The sequence below is a fragment of the Ptychodera flava genome, chromosome 15 (genome assembly GCF_041260155.1).
Source record: "Ptychodera flava strain L36383 chromosome 15, AS_Pfla_20210202, whole genome shotgun sequence".
NCBI classification, from domain to species: Eukaryota; Metazoa; Hemichordata; class Enteropneusta; family Ptychoderidae; genus Ptychodera; species Ptychodera flava.
The window spans coordinates 1,050,481-1,076,480 of NC_091942.1; the positions used below are offsets into that span (position 1 = coordinate 1,050,481).

General features: G+C 36.6%; 2 protein-coding genes across 2 annotated transcripts; one reads left to right on the top strand and one right to left on the bottom strand.

Annotated features, from left to right (window-relative positions):
• The first annotated feature begins 985 nt into the window (after positions 1 to 985).
• On the top strand, positions 986 to 10,100 carry LOC139150892 (ubiquitin-like protein ATG12). Its single transcript, XM_070723339.1, has 4 exons — positions 986 to 1,127; positions 4,782 to 4,918; positions 9,274 to 9,336; positions 9,916 to 10,100. The coding sequence occupies exons 1-4, from the start codon at positions 1,031 to 1,033 to the stop codon at positions 9,973 to 9,975; spliced, it is 357 nt and encodes a 118-aa protein (XP_070579440.1). The 5' UTR covers positions 986 to 1,030; the 3' UTR covers positions 9,976 to 10,100.
• Positions 10,101 to 12,121: 2,021 nt separating this feature from the next.
• LOC139150891 (cilia- and flagella-associated protein 52-like) lies at positions 12,122 to 24,164 on the bottom strand. The gene is made up of 12 exons (XM_070723338.1): positions 23,931 to 24,164; positions 22,767 to 22,966; positions 21,804 to 22,069; positions 21,020 to 21,119; positions 20,219 to 20,436; positions 19,647 to 19,704; positions 18,456 to 18,568; positions 17,891 to 18,039; positions 16,527 to 16,824; positions 16,062 to 16,164; positions 13,468 to 13,602; positions 12,122 to 12,988 (listed from the first exon to the last, which is right to left on the bottom strand). Exons 1-12 carry the CDS (start codon positions 23,992 to 23,994, stop codon positions 12,836 to 12,838), a joined length of 1,857 nt encoding a protein of 618 aa, XP_070579439.1. The 5' UTR covers positions 23,995 to 24,164; the 3' UTR covers positions 12,122 to 12,835.
• Positions 24,165 to 26,000: the final 1,836 nt, after the last annotated feature.

A 26,000-nucleotide genomic window follows, 5' to 3' on the forward strand; every position in this document is an offset into this window, starting at 1 on the left:
CCTAAGAGGCTATATAGGCAAGGCAGAAACGAGATCAGTACTCTACACCTTGTTAGACCTGTGGTGTTGATTTCATTTGTAATAATTGCTGTGGGTATGGGTAGCATTAGCAGCTCTCTAGAACATCAATGGGTACTACCACACAATATTCTCATTCCATACATCTGAGTTCCAAATTTATTTTCTCTTTGATGTTGCTTTCTAAGAAAACTACAAATGAGTTGCATTGGATCTGTAGGTTGTAGTTGCTCGAGTGATATATTTGAAAATAATCATTTAAGTGCGCTCACAATGCGTGAATAGTCATATTATGAAATATTATGAAATATGAATAACAGTAATTAAAAAAGTGTTGAAATTTCCCTAGGACAAGAGCTTTGACATCCAGTCTTCCCCTCTACGTGTCCGTACGTGAAAACCTGTTTTACTCTATCTCACGATCTTTGCTAAATAGAGTAAATATATACAAGTATACTGCATTTTGAACAGCTTTATCGAGTCTGATCTGTACGATACCCGGTCAGTGCCTAGTATCATAGAGCAGAAAGGAAGCAACTGCCCTGATTTATTCCAAGAAAATTTTATCAAAAATGTTCGTATATCAGAATTACGATATTAATATGATATTTCTTGGACTGTTCACGTCCGGTACGGGACGGTGAGTCTGTCATGTCTTCTATTGGATCCTTAAAACTTCAAATCACCATAAACAACTACCGTAAAACAAACTTCCGTTTTATAAAGCATCAACAGCAACATAATTTACCTCAGTTAACTAGATTCGTTAGTTCAATTTTTGAATTGTAAAGAGTGGACGGCAACCCGTCTGCTCCTGATTGACAGTTACACCGCGTTGTTTCTCCCCCTCAAGTTTTTCGGGATAAAATCAACCTCACTCGGTCCCCCGTCGTATTCTTTCGTTTTTCTCGAAGTTCTTCATGAAAACGACAGCATATTCAATGTAATTGACAATGGCGCTGTTCAAAAGCGTCTTTCTGAGAACACAGTGAACCAACATACAAACAGAACTATGGCTGACTCGGAAGAGCAGGCTCACTCGACGGCCGAAAAAGACGAGCCAAAAACTTCCGAGCCAACGTCACCAACTCTCACAGAAAAGAAAAAGAGTAAGTAAGGAAAAGAGACCTTTTCGACCCCAGCGATCCTGGTAACTTCGACCCCGATTAATGTTGTCTTAGATTTGACAGTGATGCGTTTACTTGCTGCACTTTACACACAGGCGCTCCTTAGCTGGAGAGTCTGCTAAGTAGTCGATATGCCCGCGTGAGTATTTAGGTTGCAGTGGCGGGCATATCGACTACGGGATCAAAAGATCGATCCGAAAATCGATCTACTTAGCAGACTACCCAGCTAAGGAGCGCCTGTGACTTTACAGCCCTGGTACAGGCCACAGTCACCTGTGGTCTATTCCGCTGTTCGTCTATGCGCCCATAGACGTGTGTACATATGCCTGAGAGGAACCAAGTCAGGAAACAGAATCGCTATATAAACCATGCCATGTCATCTTCGGCGTTCGATTTTACTGTGAAAATTAGCAAGATCATCTATCATGTAACCGTCGCTCGTTTCCTCTATGATTCTTAAAATTCATACCTGATTCTTAATCTGCCTCAAAAACATTCATTTCATGTGATTTTCGGCCGAATTCGACAGACACACCGCCGAAACATAAGCGTGAGCAACATTCCAGTCACCTCTTGGGCACAGTCTCTACTTTACTGACGTTGGCCCACCTAACCATGCAGGGTAATGTTGCTCATGCTTAATGTTTTGGCGATGTGTCCCTCGAACTCGGCTGAAAATCACACAAAATGAGCATTTTGTAAGCAGATAAAAGTATCAGGTATGAATTTTTGTGTGATTTTTCGGCCAAGTTCGGAAGACACCTCTCCAAAACATTAAGCGTGAGCTACATTCCAATCACCCTGCATGGGTAGGAGGCACTAATGTCAGTAAAGTGGAGGTACTAGGTGCCTAACGTTCAGTGCGAGGTGACTGGAATGTTGCTCACATGTATGTTTTGCCGATGTGTCTGTTGAATTCAGCCGAAAATCACACGAAATGAATGTTTTTGAGGTAGAGTAAGTATCAGGTATGAATTTTGAGAATGATAGGGAACGATTGACAGTTACACGATAGATGAACTTGCTAATTTTCAAAGCTAAATCGTACGCCGAAGATGAGATGGTGGCATAATCCCCATAAGAAATAGCCATTTGATTTCCTGACTTTCTTCTTCTCAGGCATACGTATACACGTCTATGGGGTGCATAGACGACAGGTGTCTGTGGTACAGACACAGGGGCTGGCACTTTGATCCCCAACCATTTTGACCCCTCCACCTTGTCACGTCGACCCCACTCATACCTTTCTTTTGGTGGGTGGAGGGACGGTGGTTTTAAGAAGACAAACTTGTATTATTATCTCGAAAGCACATTGTCAGTTTTTAGGGGTGGTCGATGGTTGTGAGGGACAGAATACGCATACTTATGGAAGGGGACTAGCAGTAGACAAAGTGCGCTTGTGGCAGTAGTTGTTTTAATGGAAAATCATTTTTTGGAGGATTAAAAAATAAGTCATAGGACAGTTTGTTTCTTTCCAATTATTGTAAGAATACCACTGGCACTGAAGGCCAAGAGACCAGTGACCATCTTTGAGAAATTGTGCCATTTCTGAAGATGTGAAAGACATATTCACTCCATGCAAATTTTATTGTCCTGTAATGTCTTTTGCCGTTTGGCACCTTTCTTCACACATTCTATTACAGCACCTGTACAATGTGCATGAACACAAGAAAGTTTTAACGACTATAAATAACCTGTTCCCATGCAGGATTTCTTGAACAAGTACATTGTTGAACTTAGTTCAGAGTGTTGAGAATGAGAAGACAAAATTTATGACTTATTGAACTTGTACATAGTTATAATTGGCTAAAGTGTTGTCTAATGGCTAAATTCAGGCCCTGACACCTTTTGGGTACCCCTAAAAAATAATGGTACAGTCCGCTAGGTACTTCCGTGGCAGCATACTTGACAAGGTCCGCTAGCACTTTGTAGTGTGTTCCCTTGTTCTGCCATCTATATTCCCTTTGACCTTTGACACATGCACTAGCATATCACCCAATTGTTATGTTATTGTTATTGTTATACATTACGGAGACAAAAAACAATGGAAACATGATAAATCAATACAGTAAAAGACTAACAAACTTCGGAATGTGATTTAATTCACACAAAAACACCGCTGATCAACCCATCGCCAGTATAGCTATGGGACCCCACTAGCAATTCACTGCGCTGTTAAAACCCCTTTAAGTACGTACATAGAGATTGGTCTGGAAGACCGGTGAGCATAGGTGTGCACAGTGAGTTCTGCAATGAAATCAAAAATTTTATCTCCTGTTGAAATTTCTTTAACATTGAGATGATTGAGAAAAAAATAATTCTTCTGAAAATAAAAGTGGAGTATACAAGACAGCATAGATGGCACCTTACCCTGCCATCAACACTTGCACTGGCAGTTGTTTGCATAACAATTGAGTGACATGCCAGACCATGTGTCAAGATCAAAAGAAGTATAGATGGCAATGAGTATAGATGACAGAACAACGGCCTCCCATCACAGCCAACCCTGCTGACTCAAAAAAATTTGCTTTAGGATATCTGTTACCTTATTGAACTGAACTGAATAACTCAACGGCCTACAGACTGCAAAAAAAAATTTGCTTTCATGACATTTGAACCATTAGTTTGCCAGCATTGCGTGGTCAAAGGCCCAGGGGCTCCCTGTTGTATACGTTCATGCAAAATATGGCCAGCCACTGGGCCCTTGACCATGCATGACTAAAGGTTTTGGACATCATGAGAGCAAATTTTTTTTGCAGTCTGTGAGCGGTTGAGTTATTCAGGTACATGTAGGCATAGATTGGAATTGAGTTGGTTCCAGCTGAAAGTAGTTAGAAAAGGAGATCTTTGTGCGTGGTCCAAATTGGGATTGCATGTTACAGGTTTTGTCTATGGCAGTAAGCAGGGCTGTGGTGCGAGGTGGTACAATGCTGGGAATGCATAGAATTGTACACAAAGCTATAGTGGATGCTATGCATGCTGGGAATGCACCATGTACCAAAAACCTTGATGGCCAAGAGTTGGCAGATGCATTGTGTAGGTGTACACAGCCAATCATCGCCACTTACACATAGGCACTAGGCCATGGTACCTACATTTTGCTTATCAAAATGGCCAAATTATTGTTTGACACGAGTGGATTTTCTTACAGAAATAACCATTAATTCCCCAGGCAAGTTGCATGATAAATTTAAAATGTTATCATATAACAGAAAAAGTGTGATAATGTTGAAGTGAATAGGGTATGGGGTCGAGGTGACTACAACCAGTAATGAGATGATGTAATTGCAATCACAGGGCAAAATATACAGCCGCTGCTAGTCAAGTCCCTATGGTTTTAAACCTTAACATGTGTCATGACCTGATGGATCTACATTTCACAAGGCGAGGTCTGTGTACAGATGTGTGTTTGTGGATCTTGTACCCAGAGCTTTGCCAGCATGAGATTCATGTGTCGAAATATCCTATGTGCTAATTATTAATTTGATTAGAAAAGAAAAAAAGACATTTTGTAGACTTTAAGACACAAACTCTCCCTTGATAGTTGTGTATATCAAATGTTTGTAGCATGGCAGTTTCATTTGATTCAATTTCAGTCCTTACTGTTTCAAAATTAACACTGAGATCTGTTTTCAGTTGATCTGCTCTTAAAGGCTGCGGGAGATGCGCCAATCATGAAGAAGAAGAAATGGGCAGTGGATCCCAGCAAGAAAGTTGGTTGGGTAACAGAATTTATCAAAAAGTACATCAAGTGTGAGCCTCATGAATCAGTGGTAAGCATAATTGATTTGATGTAGAAATTTTATCGGCATTTCCTCAAAACATACAAGATATTATCTGTACACTAATATCAATGTAATATGTGAATATGTATGAGCAAGATTGATTTAAATGCAAGCCATTTTTTGATGGATTTTAAAGAGTAAACTTTGCCAGTGCTTCTCTGCCATTTTATCTGAGTTATTGCTTGTACCGGTATACATTAAAAGCAATCATAAAAGATGATAGCATCAAAGGGCTGGTGAAGAGTAAAAATAAAATCGCTGAAAAGGTTGTTTTCACTCGTTAAATAATGCTTGGAAAGGCAAAAGCAAAAAATTTCCAGCAGGAAAATGGTTTAAGAGCGTTATTTACTGGAAAAAAGTGCATTTTCCGAAGCTAAGTCACATTTTGCCGCGAAAAATCAAACCCAGATGTGTGACGTCAATAGGGGGACAGCCTATCTGCATGATCTGTGGTTGCGTGTAATACGATGGCGACTAGAGTAATCGATTACCATGACCAAAACAGTGTCTATTTGTCCTCTGAGGACGAACAAATGCGGTAGCTGTAAGTCTCTAGCAAATTGTGTCAGTCGTACTGACAATACACTCGCTCGTAGTCGTACTGTCCGTATTACGCTCTATGGTACTGTTTATGGTAGTCCTTCACTGGCTTCAGAGAGAACACTGGCTCGCACTGCCCGTATTATCGTACTGTCGTCTCATGTCAGTCCTGACAAGACGATATAGACTATAGGCTACGCTGATAAAGGTTGAAACGGCTAGGCTGTCAGGGCCAAATAAATCGGGGTTGTGAAAATTTCCGGCCGAAACCTACTACATGCCGAAACATCGAGAAACCGGCGGAAAATGTGTATGATCTATTGCTAGTGTTCTAGTGTGGTGTTTTCCGAATCCAATCATGTATACAGCCGAAAACTTTAAATCATTGACATAGTTTGTCATGAGATTCAAAACCCTCAAATTTATGCCCGTATAAAACTTGGAAAATTGTTCTCCATAATCCTGTCTCAGTATTTCACTGTACATTTATATTCCCAGCAATCTGTAAATGTAGATTGACCGACTGTACTGTGTCCAAGGTCACGCCCTGCCACGCACAGTCAAACATTCTACCGCTCACGTTTTTAAATATGAATTTCTGATATTTTTCACAGATGAATTTCTTCGACAATTTGAGCTTAGGCGTGTTTTAGTTGTAACTTGTACACTGAATTCGTCGTCGAGTGTGAATGGCATGATCCCGGGCGTATGAGATCGTTTGCTGTGCAGTAAATATACGATGTTGCACAACACATGGTTTGGCCACGTAGAAATGCTTGGAAAGCAAGCACAGTAGTCGTCGTTGTCTTTGGTTACACAGTAGTCGTCGTTGTCTTTGGTTACCGAGAACTCGTGAGGTAGAACTAAACCACCAAAATAACCTAGCCAATCACTAGTTTTCTTAATAATCTTATAAATTAGGGCTTGCCTTCTGGAAAATCCGTGATCGTATTCCGTGCGATTGGCAAAACAATCGGCAAGTGTTTGTAATAAAGTACGCTCGAGGCTACAGGGGTAAAATTAATCCGCTTTGCTTCCACAAACTTGGTCCATTTTCTGGCCAGATTTTCATCCTTCGGCCATTGAAACAATTTTGATTCTGAATGAGAACGATGCATAGAGACACAACGCTTAGCAGTTCTCTGTCCCTAGCCCTGCCTTACAACTTTTCACAATGGATTTGGAGAATGCGTGCAAAAGCACTGGCGTGAATAGCTTGCGTCAGCGATCGATGTCTACGGATGACGTCATACCCGACATTTGCCGAAGATTACCGAAGATTTGTATCTTGGTATCCAAGGGCGTCGCTAGGGCCTTTATTCGGAACTGGGAGGGCAGTTTTGAAAATTTCCAATGCTGATGTTTTTTTGACCATTTAAGTCGTCAAAATGAACAAGCAATAAAATTTTCAGTTTTACTCTTCACCAGCCCTTTAATGGTACATTTGCATCAGATTCTTAATAACACTACTCCAGTAAATTTTTGTCTCAGTTCACAGTCATGTTACTAGGGTCCTCTCTGATATCAATGGAATCATATCAGAGAACAACTGAAGGGTACCGAAGTCTGCACACTATTCAGCTATCTTTCTAAACCCTGTGAAAACACTGAATGGAAACTGTGAAATTTCAGCTCAAGAAAACCAAACATTTGGAGAAAATCTGGAAGTAGATGCTTGAAAACAAAAAACAAACGAGACGTCTTGAATAATATCTGTGATCATAATGAGTTATCAAAAAGTTCAGTGACCTCACTCTCAAACATTGGAGGCTTTGATAATAACACAGTCTCAATGTCAATAATTTTGAATACAGATATTTCTTCAGGACTTCAGTGTTCCGATACATACAAAATTATCTGACAAATGTTTTTAGCTCCCATATATGGATATGTATATATGCAAATGGGAGGTATTCTTATAAGGTGGCAAAATGGCGTCTGTGTATGTATTTATGTATATCTGTTAGTCCGTCCAGATCAAAAACTCCTAAAACGCAATGGCTGCCATCTTAGTATTTGGTGTACAGGTGCACCTAGGGGTGGAGATCTGAATTTGTTCAAGTGAACATGTCAGTGTCAAAAATATGCAAATGAGGGGAAAAAAGGAAAAAATCCTGCAAATGGCTAAAAGTCAGTAAGCATTGGTCAGATTTGGTTGAAACTTAGTATGCAGATTCCTTTAGATATCCTTAATGATGTGTGCATAAATTGGGGTAAAATTTGCATGTTTGTATTTTTAGGGTATTTTTTTCCGTTTTTAGTAAAAAAATTCCCGTTCTCTGAAATCGCTTGTCTGATCCCTCTGAAAGTTAATATTCATGTTCCTCAGGATGACTTCAGTCAAGTTTGTACAAATTGTATTGATATTATCATATTTGTAATTTTGGGGCAATTTTCCCAATTTTTGGTCAACAATTTTTTTATCCAAAAAGCTTTGATATTTGGTATACAGGTATCTAAGATTCATCTGGATAAAATGTATTGAAGTGAGGTTGAAACTGACAATTTTTTTCTCTTAAAACTACTGATCTGGTAGCTACGATATTTAGTGTACAGGTTCCTAGGGTTTATGTTAATAAGATATATTGAAATTAGGATGAAATCTGCAATTTTGTATTTCGGAGGCAATTTTTGTCATTTTTGGTCAAAAAAATTTGTGTCTCAAAATTTACCAGTTTGATTGCTTTGGTATTTAGTAAACAGGTTCCTAGGGTTTATGTTAATATGATATATTGAAATTAGGTTGAAATCTGGCATTTTGAATTTTGGGGTCAACTTTGCGAAACTCAATTTTACAGGGATATCTTTCGTTTTGTATTTTTAATATTTTTCTTTGGTAATTTTATACCCACTGGAACTAAGAGTATATAATGTGGTGATTTAGTAAGCATTTGATATGGTAAACTGTATTTCGTGTTGAAATGCGGTAAAAACTCATTAGAAAACATAGCTGAGGTGATTTTAGGAGGTTTGGTTTCCAACAAATATATTCCAAAACTTTTTTCAATATTTAAGAATATCAATGTTGTAAATAGTTGACACACTTCCTGCCATCTAATCATTGTATATGTCATGCAAAGATGGTCAATACAAAGGGGTGGACCATCTTATATCCCATGTCAATATGTCAAGCTAGGTAAGGATTTGGAAGGAATAATCAAGTTCACCACAGTTAAATTTCTTAACTTTATCTCTTGTGTCATCATCCTTGTGTAATTGGTTAAGTTTGTAAGTTGTTTCATATGTGGATGCACCAGTTGTTCTGGAAGAAAACAATGTTTACTTTCACTGTAGTGTTTCTGAGCTAATGATTGTATGTTGAAATCTCTCCATGTATCTGGTGTACATGTATGGGCAAAAAGTAAACATTGGTTGCATGTTATGTATTTCAGTCTATGTCAAATATTGTAAATGAAAAATCAAGAACAGTTTGCTGTGTGCTTGTAAAAGATAACATATTTGTCAATACATAACCTGCATTGCAGATTGATTGTCTTAAAGATTATCACAGAAGTAGAAAAGGAAAAGAAACTAATCAAATTGCTGTATAACATATTCACTCTCAGTGCCTGTATAGGCCTATACTTAACTATTTTATCATTACATTCAGCTGTTTGTTATATCTTTATCACTCTCCATGGGCCAAGGCACACTTGGGGTCAATGTCATCATTCTGTGCCAGTCTGTGTATGTCAGTCTGTCTGTACTATGTATGTCCATGTTTCATACAATTGTTGGCTTGTTTTGATAACTATATGGGAGCGAACAGTGACATTGTCACTATTTTTTCACATCTCTTACAGTTCATTTATGTCAATCAGTCATTCTCACCAGCACCTGACCGAGACTTAAAATCTCTTTTTGAAGTAAGTGTACTGAGATATTGAACTTCTATGCAATGAGAAAAGTGCATGCAACATCAATATTACCTTATGATGTTTGATAGTGCTTTCTGTAACCTCAATGTGAGAAACAAATTCAACTGAAAACAAGCCATGACTGATATCAACAGAGATAGGATCTATGTGATTGCAATGAAGGCTAATAGTTTCAGATGAATCCTGATAAAAGTATTTCTATTCCTAGATTTTCATTAACCCTTTGAATGTGAATGCAGAAAACTTGCAGTGGTTACCTTGAGTGCAAATTCTGATGAGATCCTGTACATGGTCACAATTTGTTTAACATATAAGGATAACAAAAGTGGCTATTGTCTCGTTGATGCCACAATTCTTGAGTGACTTCTTTGTTTTATGTTTCTTAAACACACTGACATGTACAAAAAGTTCAAGTTTTCAAAGACTGACATCATAATTGATGATCAATAATGTATTCGATGAATCATCATTCCTGTTGACTACCAATTTCATAAGATTATGAATATGTGTCGATTAAACTAGACATTTCTCATATTGATCATTTTTTTTCTTTCTATTTTTTCTCAGTGTTTTGGTAGTGATGGAAAACTCATACTTCACTATTGCAAGTCACAAGCATGGGGATGATTGAACTCAGCTTTTCTGTATTTTCAGTTCATTTGCATATTTGTATTGTAATATCTTATTGATGAAGATCTGATATCTAATGTTTGTATCTTTTTTGACATCATCAAAGCAGTATTTTGTTGGTACACATGCTGTATGTACTGTATGTGTCTTTTGAAATTGTTGGTATTCCAGTATTTCTATACTAGCTCATAGCAAAGGATGGGTGTCTTTTGAAATTGTTGGTATTCTAGTACTTCCATACCAGCTCATAGCAAAGGATGGGTGTCTTTTGAAATTGTTGGGGTATTTCTGTACTAGCTCATGAAGTGTTTATCATTGATCGTTACAACAGAGTATCAACAGTTCAGCTTGGTTAAACCATAGAGCCATCAAATTTCCAAGATGTTGCTGTTGGAGGAAACATGGATACTATAAACATGATTTTTACAGACTAAACCAGCAATGAAATACCAGGTACATGTACTGTACCATTTCAGTGAAAATAAGAGTTTGTAGGTTTTGGCTCGATACTGTATTGTGCTGATCTAGCAGATGGTGAAGTGATAGGTGTGGCAGGAAAAGGCCTATCAATGTCAAAGGCAAAGACAAAAAATTCAAATTATATATCAAAAGAGGAGAATATTTATCAAAATAATGAATGTTTCATTTTTGCAATTTCATGGATGAATGAAAGGAATTTGGTTATTCATAAATCAGCAAATCACTATAAGTAAGCGCTGAAAAAGACTTTCCATTCGTGAACATGGCTGCCATGTTCCTTTTACCATATATAGATATTTATAGATTTGCAGTGGCTGAGTACCGTAATTACAATGCTTGTAGTGACAGTCTAGTTCCATACAATCAAATGCACAATTGATTAATTTCAACACAAAGTTTGTTGTATCTGCATGGGCAACTGTGAACAACAACGGGGTCAGCATAAATGTGAAAATGTACATTTTAGGAAACTTGTGTATTATCAAACAGATGTATTCGTAATTTTGCTTTAAAAGTAAACATTTACAACTTATTTCTGAACAAAACACCTTCGTTTTGTTTTGTTTTGTTTGTAGACCTATAAACTGACCTTTAACCTTACCCTGCTGTACATATGTCCATCTCCCATTGAAATCAATAGAGAATGCACCATGGTCTGATTGTGAATGCTATCACATCTGCTGACTTTCCTCAAGTTAAATAACCAACGTACTTGTCATACATTGTCACATCATAAGTCACAATTCTTTGAAACCCCAATCACAACTGTTCCAAAACTTCACAGCAATATTTTCATTCACTCTTAGGTGATTTTCATGTTCTATTTGCAGAAAATTATAAAGTGTTTGTGCATTATAGGTGTGTACATTATAAACTATTACATGCAAATATGAGCCGTTGTTCTCGTATCTGTAAACCTTACTCTGGTAGGGTTTGGCCATCTTTATTTTTTCAAATACAAAAAAAAAAGTGTTTAAGCCCCGATTGATTTCAGTGTATCCCTTTTTCAAACCATGCGTCTTGATCACTACTCTCTTTGAGTTGATGGAAGTTGTTGGAAAATCTATGGAATATGTAACTGCTGCAAAAATTTTCAGGCTGTTAGAATATAGAGATATATCATTATTATTGTTGCATAAATATTAAACTGAATTTCCTGGTATTTTACAAGCGAGAGCACAATGTTATCATGTAACCTCTGCCAAGTCTAATGGCAAAGCTGTGACATTTGCAAGTTCTTGAAGCGTCAACCCACCATAATTAGCTCACTAGGTCTTTTAGCACTCAGAATAGGAATTCATTCCGAAAATGCATATTTGAAACACTTTTGGGACCCTGATATTTACAATACTTTTCTGATCTGTTACTCATGCAGACTAATTCTTAAGTCGTGGTGAAATGACGATGTACATCTTGTTTTGTGAAAATTTCAAATCAATATTGCACTGCAGTACTGGTTGCCAATGTGAATTTCAAATATTGGTAAATTTTAGATACTTCCTAAACCTTGCATGATTAATCCCGGAGTAATAGACAAAAAATGAAATCTTTCAGTTTTGAGGCATGTATTACTGTAATTCAGTGATGGTGTGCTCTTTAGAAAATATGCAAACTCATAGCTACATATACTTTCATACACAACGGATATAAACAGATACAAACGTACTTGTAAACTTTGCAACCATGCTTTATTAACACTCAAAATATCCAGGTAACAGTATTGGAAGAAAAGTCCCTATGTCTATGTGAACCTAGCTTGATTATTTAATATTCTTTAATGTATTATCATATAAGTCACGCGACTGAAATATCAATTTATGATCGTTCTCAAATATCAGAAACGCCAAAAACTGGGTAAAAAAGGAAAAGAAAATTGATGTGTTGGTATGAAAAATGACAACATGATACCTGGAGTTGGAAAGCTATGATATTTGGAATTTGACAATTAACTATGCAAAGAATGAAAATGATAAACATTATATACAAAAAAACAGTAAGTCTACCTCTGTCAACTCGCAGTTTAAGTGTTTGCCAACCTTTATTTCTTAAAATAGTCCTTAAAAATAAAGTATTGTTTTCTTTTTCCTATTCCGATGCTCTATTTCATTCCACTTCATTCCTTGTACAGCAGTCCTCACAAATTAAGTATATACAATAAAAAATGTGAGAATAATTACTCTTCTTTTTGAATTGCAAGTTTTACAACTGAATATTAAGTATGTCTTTAAATGTAAAAATTGACAATATGCATGTCCTGTGCAGATACATGCTATTAAATGACATTCCCATTGTGTAGTAGAATATTAAATATAGAGATACAGTTGTCTTTTTATCAGTTCCTCTGACATTGAAGGGCATGTGTTTGCAATGTTATTCTCTATGATTGGTAAGGGTATTTCCAGATGAGTATGGCTCCGTCCTGGCTGACACTGACAATTTTATCAAGGTTAGGGCTGATCTTCAGACGGTTGATGTTGCCACTGTGGCCTATGCCAACATGAGTCACTTCGCCTTCATTGTATTTCCAAACCTGTTTATAAAAGATATGCAAATTAATGGTAGTGAGAAATCATAATACTATTCTAGTTCTGATTCCAAAATGGCTGCACCAAAGTCAACTTGTTAAATAGAAGTCCTGGTAAGATGAAGTTCACATTCTCCTCAAACTGTCAAAATTTCTGAACTCTTTGCGGTCAATTTTAGAATCATTAATTAAAATTTCCTTGGGTCAGCCCTATATCAAGCCAGTGACATCATCTTGAGTTACAGAGAAGACTGTGGAATCAATGACACATTGAATTAGATTTAAAGACACATTGATGTAGTAGTCTGCTGAGTTGGTAATCAGGACTGGCACTGTGTGGCCTGCAGACCAGGACTGGCACTGTGTGGCCTGCAGACCAGAGGCAAGACACCAAATACATGTATAAGAATCAAGTATGGTAAGTTGATCATACAGGTTTTCTGAAGAGTGACTTCATCTAAGGGACAGCAATATCATATCCTTACCTTGATAATCTTGTCATCACCACCTGTGGCAAAACTGCTACCATCCATTGAAATATCCAAAGCATTAACGGAGCCTGATTTGGAACCATCCAGTTCGCGGATTTGGGAGCCATCATACGTTTCCCAGTAACCAATCTATCGTGAAGAGCAAATAAGGGAAACACATAGATGTTACAGAGACTTGAAACCGACCACTTCATGTCATTAATAAATTATTTGTCATGGACCAGTTCACATCAGAATAAGCAAAATATAATCAAGAATACCCATTATCATACAGACAAAGGGAATGCCATCAAACACACAGGAAAGGTAAAGATTATAAACTGTTAAATGCTAACATCAGCTTTCACTTATGCAAATCTATCACATTACATGGTTGGTCCTATTTCCCCCTACCCTCCCCATCTATTAACTTCACTAAATAAGAAGTATTCTTTTTAAAATCTAGATGAAGAAATGCAGTGAAAATACTAATGGTCATACATAACTCAGTCTATTGTAGCTAGTAATAGCTGATGTAATATTGAAGTCATAGATAGGTGCCTTTATAGCTAGCTGCCACTTGTTACTGACTGGCCTCCCCTCATGTCTTCAACTTGGAAAAAAATGGTTACCCAGCCCAGCTACAGGAGAGAATTAAATGACTGTGTCTTTTTAGCTAAATGTTTTACTGGTATGTATGACTTAAATTTAAGCCAGTTTGTCACATTTAAATCTCCTGATGACACTTCCATGAAGATGCCACTTTTTAAAACTGAATGTTTTCGTTACTTGTTTTTTAACAGAGCTTTTTACTCGAGTAGTGTTATGCCCTTTCATGGCAAATCTTCAACAAGTGTTAGGTCATACAAGTCTATTTTATTAAAATATTACACAGGTTTGTGAAACAATAATTTTTATCCTGATAACACTTGTACTTGGGTGGGAAAGTGCCACTGTAAAAATTGCCGTCTCTGTTAATTTCTCTGTTTTGTTTTGTTTTGTTTCTGTTTTGAAATTTTTTGTATTTTTAGCTCTGCTGTCAGCGACGCGGAGCTTATCAAATAGGTTGATTTTCTGTCGTCGTCCGTCGTCCATCAACAATTGCCTTCTCCTCTGAAACCGCAAGTCCAATTGCTTTGAAATTTTATATGCAGTTCACTTGGGGTGACCTCACTTAAGTTTGTTCAAATTGTGGTGATATTTGCATATTTGTATTTTTGGGGCATTTTTTGGTGTTTTTGGTAAAAAAATCTTCTCTGAAACCGCTTGTCCGATTGCTTTTAAATTTGATATGCAGTTTACTGAGGGTGACTTCAGTCAGATTTGTTCAAATCGTGGTGAAATTTGCATATTTGTATTTTTAAGACAATTTTTGTCATTTTTGTTAAAAAATCTTTAAAAATCTTCTTCTTCAAAACTACAAGTCAGATAGCTTTGATATTTGGTACATATGTCCCTAGGGATGATCTATTTTAGATTTGTTCAAATTGTGCAGAAATATGCAAATTTGCATTTTTAAGGCAATTTTTGCCATTTTTGGTCAAAAAATGTTTTTTTCAAAAAGTACTGGTCTGATAGTTTTGAAATTTGGTATACAGGTTCCTCTAGTTGAACTTAGTAATATGTATTGAATTTCTGATGAAATCTGTAATTTTGTATTTTTGGGGCAATTTTTTGCCATTTTTGGTCAAAAAATGTGTATTTCCAAAATTGCTCATCTGATAGCTTTGAAATTTGGTATACAGGTTCCTACAGATGAACCTAATGATATTTATTGAAATTATGATGAAATCTGCAATTTTGTAATTTTGGGTTAATTTTTTCCATTTTTGGTCAAAAAATGTGTATTTTCAAAACTGCTCATCTGATAGCTTTTAAATTTGGTAAACAGGTTCCTACAGATAAACTTAATGATATTTATTGAAATTATGATGAAAGCTGCAATTTTGTAATTTTGGGGCAATTTTTGCCATTTTTGGTCAAAAAGTGTGTTTCTCAAAAAGTACTGTTCTGATAGCTTTGAAATTTGGTATACAGGTTTCTACAGATGAGCTAAGTAATATATATTGAATTTCTGATGAAATCTGTAATTTTGTATTTTTAGGGCAATGTTGCCATTTTTGGTCAGAAAGTTTCAGTCTTAAAAAACTACTCATCGGATAGCTTTGGTTGACATGTTCTTAGGGATGATCCGATGTGATATATTCAAAGTATGATGAAATTGTGTATTTTTGCAGCTTATTTTAGCCACTTTTTTCTGGCCATTGCATTGAGCTATCAAAGATTTCCACCTTCTTCATCAACATGTGTCAAAAATAGTTACTCTCTACATAAACAGCGGAGCTATATCGGCCGCTAGGTCGCTTGTTTTATCATTGTTTTATTCTGCGTTTGTCTTTTCTGTTTTTAATTTTGTATGTGTAACTTGTTAAATGTGTGCTTTTGTGGAGGGTTGCTTTTATATAGGTGCTAGTCACCTGTGCGACTCATCCTGACTTTATGTCAAAGCTGAATAAATAAATAAATAAAAAAAAAGCAACTACTCTGCCCAGAATACTATGGTTGAGTCAACCCTTTCTTTTTCTGAACATAATGAATATTGGACTTACTTTTCTATCAGAACCACTTGTTATGATCTGGCTTTCTTCTGGGTTGTAGCTTACACACTTGAACAGAGTATTTGCAAATATGACTTGGTTTCGGACAAAGCGCCTGTCAAACAAAGGAGTAATACAGTTAATAAACAGTAGTATCACACATAGCAGTGACTTGATGGTGCAACATGAATATGTATGTAGCACTAACAATTGTTTGCACATAAGCTTTCATTATGCAGAACTACATGAAAATCAATATTTTGCAATCTACCTGAATCAAACTCGGTCAAGCTCTCACAGAAAAGATTTATAGCGTTTAACCGGGCAGGATTTTTATCAGCTTTACCTCAGAACCTTTTAACTGGACATAACTTTTTGGTAGAAAACAGGACTTATATCATATACTTGGCCAATGTCATCAAGCACTAATGCCAAAACCAGGGATTGAGAACTACCATTAAAAAACAAGTCACTTACACTAAATCCCAAATGATGCATGTTCCATCCAGGCTTGCACTTACACATTCCTTATCGTTCTTGCGGAGTTTAATGCACGTAACAGCCCCTTTGTGTTCCTTCATGGCTTCCTTGAGAGATGTGGTGTTTGTTGTGATGTCCCACACACGCACCTGACCTTCACCGCCACCGCTGACAATACGCAAACAGTCAGAGGTGGTTGCTAGGGCTGTGACACCTTTGTTGTGTGCATCGTTGATGGTGAATTTGAGTTTTCCAGATAGTGGCATGAATGCTCTGATCTTTCCATCATCCCAGGCTGTGCCGGAAAAACAAACAGTAAAAACAATGTAAGTTTTGGATCAAATTCAAAATACAATAAAAGAATAAAACAGAACATACAATAAATATATGAATACAATACTGTATTTAACAGACTGCACGTGAAATTACCAGATAGAAAACTTGCATTGAAAACGTATTCATATGAATATTTTCAAGTAATGCAAAATAACAGAAATTGTGCCCTTTAGAGCGAAATACTGTGCTACCACGTAAAGTTCTAAACACTGAATAAAATTCTAGCTCAAATTACAACTGTGATGTGATGTCATGCGATGTAATGTGATGTGTGTGATGTCATGTGATAAATAAAACATGGGAAATACTGTTTATAGCCTCTGAATGTACAATAAGAATTACAAGAAGGCACTAAGCCACTGTCAATTGTCTGTTCTCAGAGTCCTCTCCTCCAAGGGCCTACTGACCAAATAGAATTGCCCCTTCCAAATAGAAATATCTGTCTGGCAGACTCTGCCTGTGAACCACAAGCCCTGTGCAACACGTGTAATGCAATGCCATGCGATGTGATGTATGTGATGTCTGCGATGTGATGTGATGTTTGTGTGTTCATTTGAGGGTCCTGGGAAAGATAAGCATCTTACTGAAGCTTACCAGGCTACCCATCTTAAACAAGGTTTAATACAATGATGTGATGTGTGTGATGTGATGTGATGTGATGTGTGTGATGTGTGTATTTGTGTGTGTGTGATGTGATGTTATGTCATGTCTTCATGGATGTGTGCAAGTTTTAATGTATATTTTGTATATTTTAATGATTTCTTGACACTGTGTGAGAAGAGCCACTGGCTTAACAGTTTATCGAGATTAAATAAAGTTTAAATAAATAAATAAATAAATAAATAAATAAATAACACACTGGTGAACATGTCCATGCTTTTGTCAAGGGTGTAAATTTAGAAGGGCAGTGAGTTTGGTATGGGAAAGATCTGCTGTCTTCCAGGCTATCAAACCTTTCTGGCAGCATTCCAAATTTTTTTTGCGTTGAATGAACATGTCAGACCTAGAAATTTTCATCGACTCACCGCTGACAATAGTTGTTCCATTCATCATCAAATCAACGGCATGACACTTCATGTTGGGAATAACGATACGTCTCAATTCCTTTCCGCTCTTTGTCTCCCAAACGCGGATGTCATTGTTAGCGCATGTTGCAAACAGTTCACTGGATCCACTGTAAAGAAACACAAGCAGATCAAAGATGTTAGATAAACATTATGTGCAAAGCAGGAGAGTTTAGACAGTATTGCAAATGTAAAAAGGATATAAATGGATAAAATGGGAAAAGACATAAATAATTAACTGTGGAGAAGATACTGATGAATGGTATAGTATCAGGATAGTATTAATTGTTATGTTCTTTTCCTAATGTTACAATGATGCAATTTGTAACTATTCTACATTGCATCATGAAATTGAACTCTTCATTCTCATTAATGTGTTATGTACTTTTGATAGTGTAATCAAACCTAAATAAGTTTTTTCCTTTTAATCAGCAAAATGAGAGAGATTCAAGGGGATGGAGAGACAGACAGAGACAAAAAAGTGAGACAGAGATAGAGAGAGACCAAAATATTGTAGCATACTTACAATGGAAAAGCAACATCATTGACTGGAAAGTCGTGGCAGGTTTTCACAAGCTCGCTGGTAAATTCTGAAAAGTCAAACCTATGGACTTCTGCCGAATCAGTGCCAACAAAGAACTGTTAATTCAAATAAAACCATAAAGTGAACCTTCAAGAAATATTATGGCAGTAATAGGTGTTACATCAGTGATTCTATCCATCCTTGCCTCTTGTAGCAACACTTTTGTGTACCCGTATGCCATAGTGTCTACACCATGGTATGTATTCAATGGTGTGTATGCCATGGTGTGTACTCCATGGTACATGTATGTATTCCATGGTGTGTACGCCATGCTGTGTATGCCATGGTATGTATTTCATGGTATGTATATTCCATGGTGTGTATTCCATGGTGATTATGCCATTGTGTGTATTTCATGGTGTGTATGCCATGGTATGTATTCCATGGTGTGTATTCCATGGTATGTATGCCATGGTATGTATTCCATGGTGTGTACGCCATGGTATGTATTCCATGGTGTGTATGCCATGGTATGTATTCCATGGTGTGTATGCCATGGTATGTATTCCATGGTGTGTATGCCATGGTATGTATTCTATGGTGTGTATGCCTTGGTATTTATTCCATGGTATGTATTCCATGGTGTGTATTCCATGGTGTGTATGCCATGCTATGTATTCCATGGTGTCTATTCCATGGTATGTATTCCATGGTGCGTATGCCACGGTATATGTGTATGCATGGTGTGTTTACCATGGTATTTTAAATATATTCCATGGTATGTATGCCATGGTGTGTCAACAAAAAATTGTGAGTACTTGAAACAAAGCGAGCATTGTGATATTCAATTCAAGCTTATTGCCACTGAATTTCCCGCTTGTGTCATGCTTTACATATTAAAGTCAGTGATAAACAATTGTTGACCTGGCAGTTAAATTCTCTGTGATCATCCACCTAACCTTTCCTTCCCATTTTGAAATGCACTGATCCAACTTCCATCCAGGAACATCAGGATGAATTAAATGCTGGGATTTTAAGGGTTAAACAAATGTGCTTTACAATGAATGGGCCACAGAGTGTTTCTGAACAATTCTAACACTTCATTAATGTGACACATAATTATAAGTCCTTCAATGCTAAAGACTGTACCAGCTGTAGTTAACCTAACATAATAGCAACACCAGTAATACCTACCTGGTGACCGTGACCTCTGAGACCAATAGATAAAACACCACCTTTGACGGTACTACTCCTGCAAGGTTCATGATAGAGAACAAGGTAATGTAAGAATAACAATACATCATTTTCTTATCAGACATTTTGGATTTGGTAATTTTTACTGGGCCATGTTTTGCATTGTAAACATCATATAAGCTAAAGGAACAGCCACAATATCAAACTGTTTGATGTATTTATGAACAATCATTATTTACAAGCAAGCAATAAAAATATTATTATTATCATACATTCAAAGTAAGCTCTGTTCCACCGGTTGAACACACAATTCATTAATTTATGTTTGGACACTATAGTTTCCACTTGAAATATCAGTGATCAATTTCAGGAAACCAAAGTGTTATTAAGTAAAGCCTATTATTACCTTGAAAGTCAAATACTGTGAGTGCCCCAAAGTTCCGGTGAGATCCCATACGTGTTTACAAATGACAGTACATTTGGTAATGAGAATTCCAATGCATTCTTGTAGTCAAGTTGTTAAGTTTTCCAGACAAGGCAAACTCTAACAAGCTTTAACTGCAGGTACTCACTTCACTTTTTTGAATTTTTCTCCCCTGACAACAGCCACTGTACCACTTCCAGTTCCAACTAAGATATCATCTGTCTTCAAAAGGGCCAAGGAAGTGACCCCAAGGCTAAACATGTCCTTAACTGGGCCATAGCGAGCCAATATCTGTCTCTCTGTGTTCACCTGAAGGATGTCACCGCTAGTTGTACCGCAATAGAAATATTTGTCATTCTGATCCATCTGTAAGCAGTAAAACATATAATTAATACATGAGGACGCTGATATCTTTAGCACGGCAAAGACAGAATGGAATGCAACAACATGTACCGTAGGTATTTGGAAAAATGTTTACCATCAACAGTACGGATCTAGTTTTTGAAATGATCATATGGGCAGTTTTAGTTAGTTGTAAGAATTGTAATTTATGAAAGTAGGTATAGGTTCAGTTCTTTCATAGGTATGTGCTTTGAAATACATTCAATGGTTGATTAATTTAGAACTTTTTCTAAACAATGTGGTACACCAGTTTGAATGACTTTCTTGCTGTGACTCTCATTATGAAGTTGCTGATGAATGACTTTCATCTCTAATGAACAACAATGGAGAATAAAGCAAGCAAGACCAGCCAACTACAATGATATTGCTGACAGTCTCTGAAGGCAAAGTCATCTTATAGATGTGGATGTACATCACACAGGTTACACTGCTTTTTCACGGAAGTAAACTGTAAAGGCCTTACTCTCATTTCTAAAGGTACCTACAATTCTGTAGATTTCAGCTGGTACTCTTGCATACTTTATCCTACATTATTAATCTGACTTACCACAATGCATTTGACAACACGTTTCAGCTGACCCATCTGCACATCAGCGCAATTAGTCTTTCTGTTTCGTAAGTCAAGTTTCCATACTCTTAGTGTACGGCTGTAATATTGGAATGCAAAAATGAAAAAAAATTAAAATATTGCTGCATTTGTAATCCCAAAATGGGACAATTGATCCCACTACATTTGGACTTGTCACATTGATAAAAGTTGAAGTAGCAATGAATGGGTAGTGTAATCTACCCATGGTGTTCTGGGCTGAATGGGATACATCTCTCAGACAATCTTGTCACAAACTGTTTACCGGTACTCCAGAAATGATGAAATTACTGACAAAACACCAACTTGTGTGAACACTGTCAATTATTTTAAGAGTTTAGACAGACTACCATACTCAGCCAAATGACTGTACTAGCCTACTTGAACACCCATCTTTTGCATTTTATTTTTGAACACAACAATAACCATATGTGGTCATGTCAATGTAATAACTACAGAGGGTTTGTCATCTTGGGGCTTCTAAATCATAAATGTTACAATTAAATCAATGAGAATACAAAAATGATACTGATAGTCTAATTACATGGTATCCCTTCACTATTGTTTAACATCCGAGGTTGCCATGGTTATTTTTGAATCAATCTAGCCACAATACCTCCACAAATTGTGATCTAACACCTTAATGTCACGTGTGCATGTACATTAAAGAGATCTCACAAAATGAGCAGATGTTTTTGACCAGACCATGAGATTGTGACTGGTTTAAAAAGCAAAGATTACTCACTCCCCTCCTGTGACAAACATATCATCTGAGGTATTAGCACAGGTGACACAGTGGCTGACACCGGCACTGAGTACAGCTGCTGGACTGCCACAAATGGCTTCTTTCTTTTTTACATTCCAGACAACCACACTGCCATCATCTCTACCTCCCAGTGACACAAGGTATTCGTCATTGACTGAGAATGATAGTGACTCCACTTTGACCTTATGCAGGGCAAGCATAGCGTGCATGCTGCGGGTTGCATAGCACCATATGATGATATTCGCCTGCAGATTGGATGGTTCAGAGTTATTTTAGAATAAAAAATGGATGGGGAATGCATACTGTCACTATTGCATGATGTAAGGCATGAGGGCGGCAACTGCTTACATTCTTTAAATATTGTGGATGATTATGGCTTGCTATAATCATTGGGCATGGGGTGATTTATAGAGGTGTGTGTATGTGCTATCTCTTTGAAGTTGGACAGTTCACATTTTTCCATATGCTAAGATGCCAAGAATAGATCATCATTTGAGTTCTGAGAACAAAACGAAGGAGCTAATTGACTGGTAAATGGTGCATCATGATTTTACATCCATTGCTGTCCCTGACAAAGGCACTTCAAGGTTGATACCTTTAAGATAGATTTCTTGACAACTTGTTTCATTTTCATTATGCAATAATCAGACTTATGGGTGATGTCAAGCCATACATCAAAGATTTTTTTGGTGCCTTTTTCTCTCAATATTGTGTAACTTTAAATTTCTTGAGAATAAACTCAACTACACTAATCATAATTTATGGTTTGGAAGATTTCTCATATGCTCATAACTGTAACTTGGCGAGATCTGATGAGCAGGATAATTTTTCAGATGGATGTTTTGATGAACTATTATAAACATGTTATATTTCCGCATGTTATATACTTCAAATTGGCATTTACTACTACCAATCTATTTAACATTTCCACACTATATTTACCTTGAAACCCATATGTGTGACCTGGCCGGATGCAAGATAATTGCCAGATTTTGAAACTGCTATACATGAAACATCATCTGTGTGTCCCGAGAGAAATGACTGTTTATGACTGACAACGTCTTCAATGATGACTGTGTTCCCAAGTGGGTAGATCAAATTCTTGCAATCTGGATGGACTTTCAATCCATTGGGTACTTTGCCTATAATGTAACCAAAGAAAACAGTTATGAACATTATATAAATTCAAATAATTGAAAATTTAGGCATTTATGCATGATTTTACTTTCTCAAGTGATAAAGCTTTTTGTAAAAAATACAATTGAATGACACTTCTGTATAAGAATATAAAAAACCTATGATATGCACTCCTGGAACAAACTTGTCCTTCAAGTTCAATAGCCTGTGTCAGTAATACCCTATGTCAGTAATACCCTAATATCCATGCTATGTTATACTGACCGATACAGACAGTGGAATGGAAGATCTCCACCATGATAGGCCCCAAGTTCTTTTTAATGTTTGGCCACCAAAAAGCAGATAAGCATCTTTCATTATTCCCTTTGATCCTTTCGGTAGAACTGTTCACTTCTTGCAGTATCAGTGTATTTTAAAACCTATGGTCACCGGTAACCTTTGCTCTGGCTTTATTAATGAACTGATGTTAGGTTAGTTGTTGTTACAGCTACATCACAACAATAACTAGTAATACAAGCAAAGACAATTATTGTTGCAAGTCTAGTGTACATATTTCAAAATTCCTTTGATGCTTGTTAAATTGTTGTGCTTACAACTACTTCTTGAAACAAATGTAATTACTGTACTAAGTTATCTCAGACATATCTATAGTATGGGTACTGTGCAACCAGTGGAGAGACCGGTGGGGAATTCAAAAAGTGCAACAGTTACAATGAAAATTTGTTGACACGAGCAAAAATATTGTAACGGTGCATGAAACAAATCCCTTTGAACCTCTTAATCTTACATGATTTCTCATACAACAGGAAAAGAAGAGATGTGCCATAGGTTACTCTTAATTCTAGCCTTCTTAATTTCTCGTAAAGCGTTGTCTTTCTTTCCTCTGCTACTAGTAACACGTTGAGAAGGGTCGCCTTCACAACCAATGATCACAAACGATGTAGAAGTGAATTTTGTGCGGTAACTTACCATTATAGCCTATTGTACCGTCTAATTCGAGTTTTTCAATGTCAGTGCAAGCTTCTTCTCCCATTTTGGATATTTTCAAATGCAACTATCCACTATACAATAAAATACACACGAAAAACTACACCAGCGTTCGAGCGTTCGTCCACCGCAGACAACAGCACTAGGGCTCTGAGGCGAACAGTTGCTAAGGGAAACACCATAACACGCAGGCGCATTGAAACCTGCGCAAAGAACGATGGGAGTTACCGTCTTGCCCCTGAGGGCGCTAAAAAGGCCAAGCATTGAGGAATAAAAGAGGAAGGGTAGACATCTGCTGCTGGCATCTTGAATGCATTTGCATGATGACCTTTTTTGTTAAATGACTGACTTTTTTTTTCATACAAGTTGCATTTTAATTTTGACACACTCACAGTTATAAAGATTTGTTTTATTTGCGACTTGATTGAAATAAATTTGTTTTTTTCAAAAAAAAGGAAGGGCAGATGTGTATGCATTTCCGTTTTCTATTTTAAACCACGGTCATTCCGAAATGTACTCGATACATTTTAGGATGTCCTGTTGTTTAACAAGATTAAATAAGCACAACTTTAACAAAGTATCAAAATGATTTATTGATTTTTCAAAAAAGGGAAAGAATTGCATGTGATTGAAAAAATCACTTTACAGATAGTGTTGACAAGTGTATATACCAAGAATAATTTGTGGTTTTGATATATTTTACCAAATTGGGGAAGTATACCAAGACTATGGAGAGGTTTCAGACAAATTTACTCCAACAAAAACACAGAAGTACAACTTAGTCAATTTTACTTATGGCTTTGTAATTTTTGCATTTAACCACACATCCCCAGAGTGTTTTGAGCGATAACATGATTGATGGATTGATATTACCGAATTTTGAATGCACTCAGAAGTTTTGTGAAAATTCAATGTTTGCCACAACGAAACACTTAACCCTTTGAGCGCCAAAGTCAACTTTTGCCGCCTATATAAAATGTACCCCAGTCAAATTTTTTCAGATTTTTGCCAAAATTTTGATAAAAACCTGCAGTCAATGAAATGTGACGTCCGTTTGGTACAAAATGATAAAAAAATTACAGAAAAATTTCATAAAAATTGTTAAAATGTTGCATTAAAATTTTGTTGGGAAAAATTACAGCATTCAAAGGGTTAACTGTTTCGTTGAATTGATGTTGGATGTGAGCAATTGAATCTGTAGCATATTTATACTAACTCAGCATGCAGACGGGAAAAACTCATCTAAACAATCTATCACAATCACAAAAGTCATTTTCGGTAGAATTAAGCTTTATATTCCAACAAATAATTATAAACATGTCATAAAAACAAATATCGTTGTTAGTCTTTTAATTTTCCCAAAGTTCAATATGCATATGTTGTCATAGTCAATCATGATTATTGGTCTTCAAAACATTTGTGAAGGAAAATGATTTTAGATCTATCCTTCTCTGACCTTAAATATTGAAATATCTAACTTCTTTTGCAATCATATTAGTGACTGTATGTAGATGCAACATACAAGGATTTTTAACAAATTTAAAGTTCACACTTGTTCCAATCAGAAGTATATATACAACACCAATTTTGTGCATAATAAAAAATTAACCCTCACTACATATTATGGTAAATCTCAGTTTCTGCACTTTATTGTGCTGCAGATTTGTAAATTTGTTTCGGAGTGTTTCCCCTTATTAAACAAGTGTGTGCACTACAGGATTTAGCTCTCTGTTGCAAAAGACGACACTTGATGTTGATTTGGACTTGTTAAAAGAGTCAACTTGTCTCCATATGCATTTAATGAAGGTATTCCAAACAACTTTCATCAGTTGATCTGCTGTTGTTTCTGTGTTTCACTGATAGGAAATATCAAACTGCTACAGTATTCTATAGCAGAGTATGGAATCAAATTATTATTACATTGAATATATTTAAGAACTCAATCATCATACCAGTTCCTGAAAAAGCTACCATCACTCAGCTTATTGAGTAACAGACCTGTTGTGTTGACCTCCATCATCATGAAAGCATTTGAACGTCTGGCTTTACAGT

Coding starts and splice junctions, on each gene's coding strand:
- LOC139150892 (XM_070723339.1), top strand. CDS start 1,031: ATGGCTGACTCGGAAGAGCAGGCTCACTCGACGGCCGAAAAAGACGAG. Junction 1,128..4,781: donor TCTCACAGAAAAGAAAAAGA/GTAAGTAAGGAA, acceptor ATCTGTTTTCAG/TTGATCTGCTCTTAAAGGCT. Junction 9,337..9,915: donor ACTTAAAATCTCTTTTTGAA/GTAAGTGTACTG, acceptor ATTTTTTCTCAG/TGTTTTGGTAGTGATGGAAA.
- LOC139150891 (XM_070723338.1), bottom strand. CDS start 23,994: ATGGGAGAAGAAGCTTGCACTGACATTGAAAAACTCGAATTAGACGGT. Junction 16,825..17,890: donor TGGAACAACTATTGTCAGCG/GTGAGTCGATGA, acceptor TTTCCGGCACAG/CCTGGGATGATGGAAAGATC. Junction 16,165..16,526: donor TGCATCATTTGGGATTTAGT/GTAAGTGACTTG, acceptor TTTGTTTGACAG/GCGCTTTGTCCGAAACCAAG.